Raw genomic sequence first — 13,640 nt, forward strand, 5'->3', positions numbered from 1 at the left:
GGAAGAAGCAGGCTCATAGCAGAGGAGCCTGATGTGGGGCTCGATCCCATAACGCCGGGATCACGCCCTGAGTCGAAGGCAGACGCTTAACCGCTGTGCCACCCAGGTGCCCCAGACGACATATATTTTTAATACATCATATTTTTTTAGAACAGTTTTAGGTTCACAGCAAAATTGAGAGATTTCCCATATATCCCGACCCCCACACATTATCACCCAAAGTCCATAGCTTGCATCGGTGGCATTTCGTGGGTTTTGACCACGTATAGGGATCCATTTCCATGTTACAGGATCACGCAGAGTAGTTTCACTGCCCTGCAACCCTCTACTCCACCTCTTCATCCCTCCCCCCGCCCCTCAACCCTGGCATCTACTGACTCTTTTTGTCTCCATTGTTTTGCCTTTTCCAGAATGCCAGATAGTTGGAATCATAAAGTATGTAGCCTTTTTTTGGATTGGCTTCTTTCACTGAGAAATATGCATTTAAGTTTCCTGCATGTCTGCTCACAGCTCAATAACCCATTTCCTTTTATTGCTGAACGACTCCACCGTATGGTTGTGCCACATTTATCCATTCACCTTTGGAAGGACATGTTTGTTGAGAAGCCTTACTTTTGCGTGAGACTGTGGGTGTCTTTATTTAGCGTGATCAGCCCGTTGGCTTGCTTGGAAATGAAAGCTTCATTGCATGTGTATCTTTGAATTTAATTCAGGAAATAAATTTTGTCCGCTTTCACCCCAAAGTGGCCTTAACCAGCCAAATAACTCATATTCTCAAAACCGATTTCTTTTGAATAGGTACGACTCGTTCACCGGGGTGCCGGTGAGCCAGCAGAACTTGCTCCTGGAGAAGGCCAGCATTCTGTTTAACGTCGGCGCTCTCTACACACAGATTGGGACCCGGTGCAATCGGCGGACCCAGGCTGGGCTGGAGGGTGCGGTGGACGCCTTTCAGAGAGCCGCAGGTGTGTCTCCAGGAAGGCCGCCAGGATAGCATCCTCGTCCCACTGGGGCACTGGGTCCTGAGGCGGAAGAGCGTCTGTGGGCCTTCTCCAGGCCCATGCTTGGGCTCACGGGCCTGTAAGGGCCAGGCGGGTTTCTAGGGCTGGTGTGATCTTCCCACCGAGGGAATTGCTTAACGGCTCAAGCCCTGACACCTCGGTCTGGGTATGGCTCACGGACACAGCGAACCCTGTGGTTAACAATTAATCTTTTCCAAATGAGTGGCCCCAGGGATGGCAGTGAATGAACTGTTCCTTTGAACACTATGTTGGAGAAGTGGAATACGTTTTTCTCAAAGAGTGTGAATGAGAGCTAGAGCTCTTTTTTCTTTGGTCAGGCGTGGTTCGTGCCTGCGGGTTACTATCCACATGCATTTATTTTGTGCTCGTTATGCAAAGCTTGTCTGCCTGAGGCTGTCCTCCCAGGCTTCTGTCCTCCCAGCCTTAGCATCAACCTGTAGAGGACTGGAGGTCCCCAGGCTGAGTGCAGTGGGTGGGTCTGGCTGGGCGGTGTCTGAGGGTCCTGCATTATTCTCCTGCAGCGGGGCCCATGGCTGGCCGACTGGCCATGAGGAATGGTGGGGAAAAGCAGCCATGCAGCACAGACCACAGCACAAGCCCCCGAGCGGGCTCCACACCAAATTCCCTTCTGTGCTGGTCCTCATCACTCTGCTTTGGGGAGTTACTCCCACTAGGGGACTTTTGGGGTGTTTCACTTTGCTCTGCAAGGCCGTGAAGAACCATAGCTTTGTCATTTTGGGTGATCGTGAAATTGCTTGTGTTAAAATGACTGATCCCTTGGGGGACGCCTGCGTGGCTCAGTCAGTTAAGCATCTGCCTTTGGCTCAGGTCATGATCCCAGGGTCGGGATTGGGTCGTGCATCGGGCTCCTTGCTCAGCAGGGAGCCTGCTTCTCCCTTTGCCTGCTGCTCCCCCTGCTTGTGCTCTCTCTTTCTGACAAATAAATAAAATCTTAAAAAAAAAAAAAAAGATCCCTTGGGATGAAACAACATGCTAAGATCCCATGTGGGAGCGGATTTCTTTCACTGTAAATCCTTTCCCGGGCTCATTTTCTGTCTGAGGAACCCAAAGCAGGCATGCTGGTGACCCATCTCTAAGACGACAGCAATATAGACAACATGAAGCTTAAGAACAGAGTGGGAGCAAACCCCAGAAGGGAGCAAACAGCCCGCAGCCACTGCCATCTATCCACGGAGCAGTTCCGCTGTGCAACAAAACCAGAGGAACCAGTCAGATGGGATTCATGTCAGATTTTATTTCAGCCTCTGGTTGATTGTCAGTCAGTGCTGTGACAGTTAATTTCCTAGCATATAAAAAAGTCAGCTAAGGGCTACAGCAGGAAAATTTCCATTGGAGTGGCTGGGTTGGTCTTCCCTGAGGTCCTGGGGAAAAGTCCTGAATGTCATCATGACCCAGGTGTTACGTGTGAGTGTGTCCCGCGGAGAGCCCTTCTGTCATCCTGCCTGCTTTCTGCTTTCACCTCCATTAAATGCCTAGTCATGTGTGGCATGTCTCACAATTGGCCCGGGTGGGACGGGAGTAAACGGAACAGGCCGGTTTCCTCGCTTGATACAGATATAAATGTTTTAGAAAAGAATCTGATTTTCTTTTTAAATTTTGTTAAGACGTACCAAAGAAAATGACCATTTGTAACCAATTTCAAGCATTCAGTTCATTGGCACTAAGCACATTCACGTTGTTGGGCAGCTTTCTATCACCAGAACTTTTGTCATCTGCCCAGACTGAAACTCTGGGGGCGCCTGGGTGGCGGAGTGGGTTGAGCCTCCGACTCTTGGTTTCGGGTCAGGTCATGATCTCAGGGTCGTGGGATCGAGCCCCGTGTCGGGCTCCATGCTCGGTGTGGAGTCTGCTTGAGATTGTCTCTCTCCCCCTGCCCCTCCCCCTGCCTGTGCACGCACGCATGCTCACTCGCTCTCTTTCTTTCTCCCTCTCTCAAATAAATAAATAAATAAACATAATCTTCAAACTGAAACTCTGTACCTATTAAACACTAACTCTCTATTCCTTCCTGCCCCCTGCCTGTGGCAACCAGCGTGTTGCTTTTTGGTCTCCCTGAATTTGATTCTTCCGGATATCTCGTGTCACAGAACCGTAGAATATTTGCTCACGTGACTGGTTTATTTCACTTTGCATATCATCTGCATCCATGTTGTAGCATGTGTCAGAATCTCCTTCCTTTTTAAGGCTGAAAACGTATTCTGTTGTATGTGTACATTACATTTTGTTTAACTGTACATGGATGGACATTTGGGTTGGTTTCTACCCTTTGGCTGTTATGACTAATGCTGTTGTGAATGTGGGTGTACAAGTATCGATTTCCACCGGTTTCCATCTGCTTTCAATTATTTAGGGTATATACCTAGGAAGGGAATTGCTGGGTCTTATGGTAATTGAGAATCAGATCTTTCACAACGTTCCAGAACACGTTTATTTTTGCGTCTCTCCTTCTCTGTGCTTTTGAACAGCATGGTGAAATTGATATGACCCCTGTCTAATGTGCAAAAAAAATTCCATTTGTAGGGGTTTTAAATCACCTGAAAGAGACATTCACTCATACTCCGAGTTATGACATGAGTCCTGCCATGCTCAGCGTGCTGGTCAAAATGATGCTTGCACAAGCCCAAGAAAATGTGTTTGAGAAAATCTGCCTTCCTGGGATCCAGAATGAGTTCTTCACACTGGTGAAGGTGGCTCAGGAGGCTGCCAAGGTGAGCCCTCCTGGTTCCTGTGACTTTCATTGGGGGTGGGCGGGATGTGTCGACGTGGGCCCACTGGAAGCAGCGGGGGCTTCCCACAGCTTGCCCATGACCTGGGCACTGTGCCTGCCCTGGACCGGGTGCGAGCTTGCATTTTCTTGGCAAGCTGTGGCGTTTCTAATACGGATCACTGATTCCATCTGTAGCTTAGCCAAAAGCCCCACATCATGACAGTTGCCTGATCTCCCTGTGAACTCTGACGCTGAAAGAGCTAGGAACCCTTGGAGCTGCTCCCAGATTCTGGAGCAGCGGTTGGCAGGACTGCTCCATAGAAGAAAGGGCTCTTTTTCTGCAGCCTGGGTGCATCCCAGGCCAGACTCCCCCTTCCCAGCATTCCTTCTATTGCAGGTGGGGGAGGTCTATCGGCAGCTGCACACGGCCATGAGCCAGGCACCTGTGAAGGAGAACATCCCCTACTCCTGGGCCAGCTTGGCCTGCGTGAAGGCCCACCACTACGGAGCCCTGGCCCACTACTTTGCGGCCACCCTTCTCATCGACCACCAGTGTAAGGCTTGGGGGCTTGGAGGCTCTGGGGCTTTGGTTAGGGTTGTGCTTCCAGAACATTCTGCACTGGGTGAGCCCTGTCTGCCTGCCCTGCAGATGCTCACAGCCTGGGGGCCAGCGTGGGATTTAGGGGTTCTCTGTTCCTGCTATGGAGGAAGAGGGGGAGTGTTATTCTGCCCAGGATGGAGCAGACAGCTCCAAGGAGATGACTTCTTTCCTGGCGTTGAGACCAGGCACTTGTGAGGTGCGGAATCCAAGGGGACCGAATAGGCACCGAATCTAAGGGGACGCCCCCAAACTCAGTATTCAAGATAGCCTTTGGATGTGATATTTTAAATGAATCAAAACTAATGCAAAAAAAAAAAAATCCATGGTGATCCAAATTTTAAATAAAGACTACAGATTAGTAACGGTGCTGTGCTGACCCACATTGGAGCCCAAAGCAGAGAGGACTTTTGATGTCTGCTCATCACGCATTTTTTTTTAGCATACATTTTGGTGTTCAGAAAATTGTATTAAACTCCCCTGTATCCTGACTGCTGAGTGTTTGGTGTCCTTTTAAATTTTCAGCCTGAGGTGAGTGTCTTGCTCTCCTCACCCTAGTCTTGGCTCTGATCTGAGGTCAGGTGAGACTCTTGTTGTCATGAGCTCTAATGAGGGTCTCCCCACAGTAATGAAATGGGCAAGTTCTCGAGCCACACTGCCCGGGTTCATATCACAGCTCTGCCATTTACTAGCTGTGTGATCTTAGGCAAGTTACTTTAATTTTCTGGGCCTCAGTTTTCTCATCTATAAAATGGGGGCATGAAGAGAACCCATCTTTTAGGGGCTGTTGTGAAAATTATGTGCCTGGATGCAAAGCTAAATAGCGCCTTGTATCTAGTGGGGCCTGGAAAGTGGTAGTGGCTACTGCTAGTAATACTAGATAGTCTGTTAGACGGGACAAGTCACGTAAACCCATCAACAATTGCATAGCAACACACATGGGGCAGCTGTTGGACTCATTTGGTGTAGTCATGGAAGGCTTCTCAGAGGCAGTGACAGTTGAGTTGGACCTTGAAGTCCGAAGAGCACTTTTGCAGCTGAGCAAGGAGGAAAAGGACAGCCAGAGAAAGAACACTAGCCGAGCTCTGGAATGGAGGCCGGCATTGTTGAGGTGGCAATGAGAGGTTTGGTGAGGCTAGAGAGGGGACGCATGCCAGGGAGGGTGAGTGCAGGCATGGAGGCCACCAGAGGCTAGAAGAGGGGCTATGCTGGGAGGTTCTGTGAGGTGAGTGAGTTGGAGGAGGTAGAATGGGGGCTCAGAGCCAAACCACGAGCCCCTAGGATACGCCTGGCCCGAGTGCACAAAGACTTCTGAGCTGGATGGCCGAGGGTGTGTCCAGGGGCTGCAAGGAGACCTGTTACCCCAAGTGCCTAATAAAACTGGAGAAGGAAGGAAATGGGATGTGGTTGAAAGAGTCTTCCCTAAGGGATCTGCAGCACCGTCTCCAGAGTCTGTGGTCACGTCCACAAGAAGGGATTTACCTCGTGGCTCTCATTGCAGTGAAGCCGGGAGCTGATGAGGACCAACAGGAGAAGTGCCTATCCCAGCTTTACGACCACATGCCGGAGGGACTGACACCCTTGGCCACGCTGAAGAACGGTCACCAGCGCCGACAGCTGGGTACGTGTCAGCTGTCCTGTTCCCTCCCTCTGCAGGCCCCGTTCAGTGCCCAGCTGGTCCTGCTCACAGACAGCCCCAGACAGGTCCCCAGGGCAGGGCCCAGAGAGCAGGGCATCCTGGGTCATCGTGTCCACTCTGGATCAGAAACCATGAGGCGCAGTCTGCAGCCTCAGCAGCCTCCTGGGGCTGTGTTCTCACAGGTTCTCTGAGGGCCCGGGCCTCCCAAAGCCAAGCCAGAGCTTTCACAGTCGTCCCATGGCCTAGTGGTCCAGGGGATGGCCCTCGGTCACCTGAACGTGGAAGGGCACGTTTATTAATTTTCTTCTGTCACACCTAAGAACTGGTGATGGGTGGTCCTGGTTTGGTCTCTGCCACGTGTCAGGGAGAATCTCTCTTCCCATGTGTGAGCCTGAATTCCTCTACTACCCAAACCTCCCCCCTCCCCCCTCATGGGCTTCCCCCTTTCACTGATGGCAACTCCAGCCTAGAGGTGCACAGGCCAGGAACCCGAGACTCACCTCCCACCTTCAGACTTCTTTCTCACCGCACATGTGATTGGCAAATCCCATTGACTCTACCTGGACAATGCATTACAGATCGAACCACTTCTCACCTACCACCCTGGTCCAAGCCACACGCACGCAGGGCTTATTTAACACACATTGACTGCCTCGATCTCACACAGCCCTGGGAGATAGGCATGATATGATCCCCATTTCACAGTTAAAGAAACAGAGGCCCAGAGAGGTCATGCAGCTCATAACTGGTCCCCCTGCTTTCCTCTTTATTCCTTCATACTCAGTTGACATGGGTCACATCACACCAGTCCTCTGCGCACACCCTGATGGGCTCCTGTCTCACCCAGAGTAGGGGCAGAAGCCCTCACCCTGCACTTGTAAGCCTGGTGACATGTCTGTCCCCTGCTCCTCTCTGGCCTCATTCCCAGCCTTTCGTTCCAGCCCTTACTCCCTCTGCCCACAGCCCCAAGCTCCTTGCAACCCTGGAACACACAGGCATACTCTGCCCCAGGGCCTTTGCGCTTGCCATTCCTTCTTTCAGGATTGCCCTTCTATCAGATATCCTTGTGGCTGCTCCCTTGCCTCCTTCAGGGCTCTGCTCGAAAGTTACCTTCAGAAACGCCTTCCCAGATCACCCATCCTCGAAGAGCAGCTTTCTGTGCCCAGTCTTCTTTTGCTAGATCTGCTGTCTGCCCTGCTTTATTTCTCTCCCTCATCTCCTCACCCCATGATCCATTCCCCATTTCTTTGCTTGTTAATGAGCTGTCTTCAGCCACCAGCACATAAACTTCCATGACGACAGAGGCTAGTTTGTGTTCCGTTGCTTCACTTCTGGTGCCCTGAACACTTGGTAAATATTTGCCGAATGAATGTTTTATAGACCCGAGTGAGCGTACTGCACATGGGTTTAAGAGGGACTTCTGCTGTCCAGCCAGATCCTTCAGAAAAGAGAAGGTCCACCCTTCCAGGCTAGGTCCTTGGGCGCTTGGGCTCACCCCGAGATCCTCACACTGCCGCGGGGTGCACCGTGTCACGTTGGGTTGGCTCTCTCGGGGCAGGCAAGTCGCATGCGCGCAGAGCCGTGGTGCATCACGAAGAGTCCGTGAGGGAGGCCAGCCTGTGTAACAAGCTGCGCAACATCGAGGTGCTGCGGGAGGTGCTGTCCGTGGCGCACCAGCGGTCCCGGCTCAAATACGCTCAGCACCAAGAGGACGATGACCTGCTGACCTTGATCGAAGCTCCCGACATCATCTGTGAGTGACCCGGGGGCCTGTGGCAGGTGCGGAGGGCGTGCCCGTGTCTCGGGGGCGGAGCCTTGATCGGCTCCTCCGGGAAGGCTGGGGCAGACACCGAGTTATCTGTCTGCTCACTCAGTGCGGGGGGCTTCTTTATGGTCTTCGCCCTCGGTGACCTCGTGGTAGCATGTGCCCCCCCCCCGTCCTCAACATGCCCCCCTCGGTGTCGGGGTGCCCTGCGGCCTTGTGTCTGTACCCGCCTCCCTCAGCACCCCCTTTGCTGACTGTTCTTGCCTGATCCCACCCACCCCCTCCTGGCATTCTCGGGGGTCTACTCTTGCTGGCTTGTCTCTTCTAGATGCCTTTCCTTAAAGTCTCATAACCTCCCTGGGGTTCCAACCATCACCTCCAGCCAGGAGACCTCGGAAACTACCTTCTAGATGCTTCTGCCGCGCTCCACCCCCGGATTCCATCTGCCTCTGGGAATGAGCTGTATCAGCCGTTTACAAACTCCAGCTCCGTGGTTTTAAAAACAAATGCTTCCTTATTCCCTCCCCTGTGCTTGCTCATTCCCGTTCTCCCCTTCCTTCAGCACCAATGTTTCCCTTCTCTTTTTTTTAAGAGCAAACATAATTTTTATTATGAAATGAGAAGTAAATTTTCCACTGAGAGAGTGGAGCCAGGGGATGGGGGGAAATTTTTTACTTTGGCAGTGAAAATTCTTCAAAACCCAGTTTATCATGTTTGCGTGTGTGTGGTGAGAACACTCAAGATCATCTATCCTCTTGGCGATTTCAGGTAGACAATATAGTATTGTTAACTGTGGTCACCAGCCTGTGCGTTAGATCTCTAGAACTTACTCATCTCGCACAACTGAAACTTTGTACCTTTGACCAGCATTGCCTCATTCCCCACCCCCACTGTCACCCCACCGTTCTCCTATCTGCTTCTAGGAGCTTGACTGTTTTAGATTCCATGTATCAGTGAGGTCATGCACCATCAGCACTTTCTAGGCATTTCCGAGATGTTAATTACCATCCTGAGTTCAGGAAGATGGAGGTGAACAGGACCGTTGTTGCTGCCCTTGGGGTGGGGGCTGTCGGTTCTGCCCCAGGAGGCAGGAGTTGGGAGGCCTCTCAGAGAGGTGACTTTATCATGAAGGAATGAGTAGGATTTTTCAAGGAGTTAGGGGAAAGGGATGGAGGGTGGCCCAATCAAGGGAATCCCCTTTGTCCGTACCTCCTTCCACCCCACTTCCTATGCCTTTGTCTCCTGTCTCTGAGGTTCCACCTCAATTTTCAGAGACCAGTTGTTAGAGACAGAGCCCTGCTCAAGCTGGAACCTGGGCTTGTCTGTGGTAATGTTGGCTGATATCTACTGAGCATTTGAGGTCTGCCAGGCACAGTAGTAAGTGCCATAGGTATACAGAAGCTCATTCAACTCTTCCTCTGACTCTGTAGGAGGGACTAGGATTGCCCTCCTCTTAAAGGTGAAACAGTAAAGGCTTAGGGAAATCAGAGTCTTTGCCCCAGGTGACCAAGCTGGGAGGTGGAGGCAGGAATGGTACTCCATGATTCTCCTTCATGGACACTGGCCCCCTCCTTGGCCCCTTTGTCCACACAGTGTGCTCTGTGGCCAGGAGGTAGAGACATGACCTCCATGGAGGGACGAGGGGAACGCGGCTCCTGGCGAGGCTGTCCAGGGGTGGTGGTGTCACTCTGGTACTGGATAGGCACCGTATTTGAGCCCAACTCTGTCAGGCAGTTTGTAAGAAGCCACAGGGCCATCCTGTGCCTAGAGGGCTGTGTCTACCTTGGCAGGACCAGGCTTCTTCCTCAGTTTTCTTTTCACACTGCTCTCATGTATACTTAGCTTGCTCTGGGATCCTGTGTTAGGAGCTGACTGGCCTCGTGGTGAGGGTGGGCTTGAGCCTCCCATGAATAGGATGGTGGAGGTTTAAGCTCTCAGTGGACACAACTGCCCACTAAAATCCTCATCTCACACATGAATGATGAAAAGGGGAAGCTCCTCTCCCCAGGACTGTGTGCTGAGAGATGCGGTACTTCTGTACTAGCCACACTTGAAGTGTAGATGGCACCTCAGTCGGGTTTCGTGAGAGCCAGAGGAAGTCCGCTAGAGTATACATGTGCTCCTTGAAGGTGGGGGATGTGTCTGATTGTCACTACTCTGTCCCAGCCCCAGAGCAAGGTATGGCTCATGGTAGGTGCCCAGATGGAAGGTACGAATGACACTAGGCCAGGGGGTTGACCAGCAGTCCCACTTCTGTACTACTTGTTCAGACCAAGAGGAAGGTCAAGAGACCCAGAGAAAGGTCTGCTTCTCTTCCCTTCAGAAAGACGACTTAGACCTGCGTTTTCAAGGATCAGTTTCAGTTACAGAAACATTTACGCTTTCCCTTTTAATATTCTTTTCCAGCTAAAACTGAGCAAGAGGTTGAAATTATATTGCCACAGTTCTCCAAGGTGACAGTGACAGACTTCTTCCAGAAGCTGGTATGTTGAATGCTTATTTCATAGTGACTCAAGGGGACAGCTCATATAAGTTGCAAGTATGTAAAAGGCTATTTTTAGATGATTTTAGATTTTTTTTTTAAAGTAGGCTCTATGCCCCATGTGGAGTCCAATGCATGACTTTGCAATCAAGACCTGAGCTGAGGAAGAAGAGTTGGACACTTAACCGGCTGAGTCCCAGGCACCCCGATAATGTTAGACTTTTAAAATTAGAGCCTTTATACAATTTTCATTAAGATGATTTTTTAAAAGACTATTTATTTATTTATTTATTTATATTTTATTTATTTATTTGAGAGAGCGAGAGAGCACAAGCAGGGTGAGCCGCAGAGGGAGAGGGAGAAGCAGGGTCCCTGCTGAGCACGGAGCCCAATGCAGGACTTGTTCCCAAGACAGCCGGATCATGACCTGAGCCGAAGGCAGACACTTAACTGACTGAGCCACCCAGGCACCCCAAGATTTTATTTGAGAGAGAGAGTGTGCGCATGGGAGCATGGGGAGGAGCAGAGGGAGAGGGGTGAGCAGACTCGTTCTGAGCATATAGCCTGATGCGGGGCTCGATCCCAGGACCCTGAGATCATGACCTGAGCCGAAATCAAGAGTTGGACACTCAACCGACTGAACCACCCAGGCACCCCTAAGATGATTTTTTAAAGAACATTTTCTCGGGGCGCTTGGGTAGCTCAGTTGGTTAAGCATCTGCCTTAGGCTTAGGTCATGATCTCAGAGTCCTGGGATTGAGCCCCACATCGGGCTCCCTGCTCAGTGGGGAGTCTGCTTCTTCCTCTCCCACTCTCCTTGCTTGTGCTCTCTCTCTCCGTCAAATAAATAAAATCTTAAAAAAACACATTTTCTTTAAAATATATATTGCTATTTTAGAAAAAATGGCAGTTACTGTTCTTGTATGACTGCTGTAGCATGTATTATCCCTGGTGGTGTCACTGGTCTCTGAACAAGGCCGAGTGACATCTGCAAGGACAACAAGGTGACATTTCCTGCAGCTTTCAAGTGCCTGATTCAGCCTGCAGATCCTAGACCTAATAATGCTCTGTTCCCAAGGGCCCCCTGTCGGTGTTTTCGGCTAACAAGAGATGGACGCCGCCTCGAAGTATTCACTTTACCGCAGAAGAAGGGGACTTGGGGTTCACCTTGAGAGGAAACTCCCCCGTTCAAGTCCACTTCCTGGATCCTCACTGCTCTGCCGCGGTAAGCGTGTACCTCCCTAGATCGGGAGCAAAACTCAGCGGGGTCCTTGCAGGCAGTCAGACCGGTCACGTACAGAGAGAGCTGCCCAAACAACCTACCTGGGGGTGTGATGAATCTAGGGTTCCTTTGTGTAAAAGTTCTGACTGTGTGAAAGACGTCTCGCAGCTGCTAGCTACCTGCCCAAAGAGCAAAGGATTCATGCATGCTGTCGATTTTGTTCATGTCCTTGGGAAACTGATCCAGGGATTGGAATGAACGGAACACTGACCTTCCTGTAAATCCTACGTTCGTAGCTGGCAGGGGCCAAGGAAGGGGATTATATCGTTTCCATTCAAGACGTGGACTGCAAGTGGCTGACGGTGAGCGAGGTCATGAGGCGGCTGAAGGCCTGTGGCAGGGACGGCGTGGAGATGAAGGTCGTGAGCCTGCTGGACTTCACCTCGTCCATGGTGAGCACTGACAGCCTGGCAGGAAACAGCAGTGGGGGTGAGGCCGGTGTGAGTCCGGCCCTAGGGGTGTGCCAGGCCCTGCACCTCCTGCCTGCATTGGTGACCTGACCACTGGACTCCTGAGCTCGTCCTCGCTGGGACGTGCTCACCTTGGGCCAGAGATCATTGGAAAACTGTAAAAAATGCTGTAGATGAAAGAACCGGCTCATTTTATTTTTTTTCTGATTCAGTTTTTTAAAAATATTTATATATTTATTTTTAAAGACTGTATTTGTTTGAGAGAGTGAGAAAGAATTCGCGAGCACAAGCAGGGGGAGGGGCAGCAGGCAGAGGGAGAAGTAGGCTCCCCACTGAGCAGGGAGTCCCATGTGGGACTCAATCCCAGTACTCTTGAGATCATGACCTGAGCCGAAGGTAGATGCTTAGCCGACTGAGCCACCCAGGTGTCCCTAAAGATTTGTTTTAGAGAGAGAGAGAGAGAGCGTGATCTATCGTGAGTGGCAGAGGGAGAGGGAGAGAATCCCAAGTAGACTCTCTGCTGAGCACAGAGTGGGACACGGGGCTCGATCTCATAACCCTGAGATCACGACCTGAGCCGAAACCAAGAGTCGTACGCTCAACCGACTGAGCCACCCAGGCACTGCCTGATTAAGTTCCTTTGACTCTAAAAGTATTATCTACTCATGGTAAAAAAATACATCCTGAAATGGTACAGAAGGGCATGAGAGGACGTGGAAGTCCCTTTCTGCACGGCAGTGACCGCGTTAGCTGTTCCCCGGGAGATCTTGGGAAGTGTCTGCTGCCGTGCAAGTTCGTGTGCACAGTTACATCCTTTTTTCTCCCCAAGTGGGAGCATCACTGTGCACAGACTCTTCCACACTTGGCTGCGGTTCATCATGTACCTGAGAAGCTTCCCTCCGTGACAGCACTCAGGGATTCATTCATGATCGTGACTGAGCGTCCTGTGTGTGTCAGGCCCTCCCTCGCTGTTAGAACTGCGGCTGAGCTCGTCGGATGCGGTCCCTGCCTCCATATAGCCGGCACCAAATCCGCGAATACGTGGTTGTGATTCTGATTAGTGCAGTACAGGAAACATGATGCGTAATGGGACGGAACGTCTGGAGGCGGAAGAGGCTGCTCTAGACAGGGCTTACCCCGAGACACGAGTGACAGGGACGAACCTGCTAGTTGAGGGGGCACCAGAGGAGCATTCTGGGCAGGGGGACCAGGTGCAGAGAGTCCCTGGAGGAGGAAGAAGCTTCTCCCGCAGGAGGAATGGAAAGAAGGCCTTTCAGCTGGAACATGGTGATGAGGGAGCGGCAGGAAATGAGCGGGGAGGGAGGCCGGGCCTCTTTGGCAGCGGTGGGAGAGTTCAGAAGCCATGGAGCCCTGCAAGGAGGGGAATGATGTTTATTTCAGAAGGACGTCTTACGTCTTGTTGCCTGGAGGCTGGCTGGGTGGCAGCAGCGGGAGCTGGCTCCAGCAGGTGTGCGGGCCAGCGAGGTTAGCAGCTGACATTAGGGCGGGGACGGCGGAGGATGAGGGAGGTGCATGCGCCCAAGACGTAGTTTTGGAGGGAGAACTGACAGGGATTTGTAGATGATTTGTGTAAAAAAAAACATCGTGGAGAGAAAATGACTCCTCAGGTTTGGGCTTGAACAAAGGCACCATTTTTCATAATGATGGGGAAGAGGGCCAGGGGCGAGGGGGGGAGATGAGAGAGAGAACAGTT

General features: G+C 51.5%; 1 protein-coding gene across 1 annotated transcript in view; it reads left to right on the top strand.

Annotated features, from left to right (window-relative positions):
- Positions 1–13,640, top strand: part of RHPN2 (rhophilin Rho GTPase binding protein 2) — a 55,191-nt gene that overhangs the window by 38,422 nt on the left and 3,129 nt on the right. Inside the window, exons 7-14 of the mRNA XM_002929730.4 lie at positions 799–965; positions 3,564–3,751; positions 4,148–4,304; positions 5,850–5,969; positions 7,546–7,740; positions 10,159–10,235; positions 11,313–11,459; positions 11,753–11,908. Coding sequence (XP_002929776.1) covers positions 799–965; positions 3,564–3,751; positions 4,148–4,304; positions 5,850–5,969; positions 7,546–7,740; positions 10,159–10,235; positions 11,313–11,459; positions 11,753–11,908 — 1,207 coding nt within the window. The remainder of the gene's footprint in view (positions 1–798; positions 966–3,563; positions 3,752–4,147; positions 4,305–5,849; positions 5,970–7,545; positions 7,741–10,158; positions 10,236–11,312; positions 11,460–11,752; positions 11,909–13,640) is intronic.

This window comes from Ailuropoda melanoleuca, chromosome 12 (assembly GCF_002007445.2).
Source record: "Ailuropoda melanoleuca isolate Jingjing chromosome 12, ASM200744v2, whole genome shotgun sequence".
In the NCBI taxonomy this organism is placed as follows: domain Eukaryota; kingdom Metazoa; phylum Chordata; class Mammalia; order Carnivora; family Ursidae; genus Ailuropoda; species Ailuropoda melanoleuca.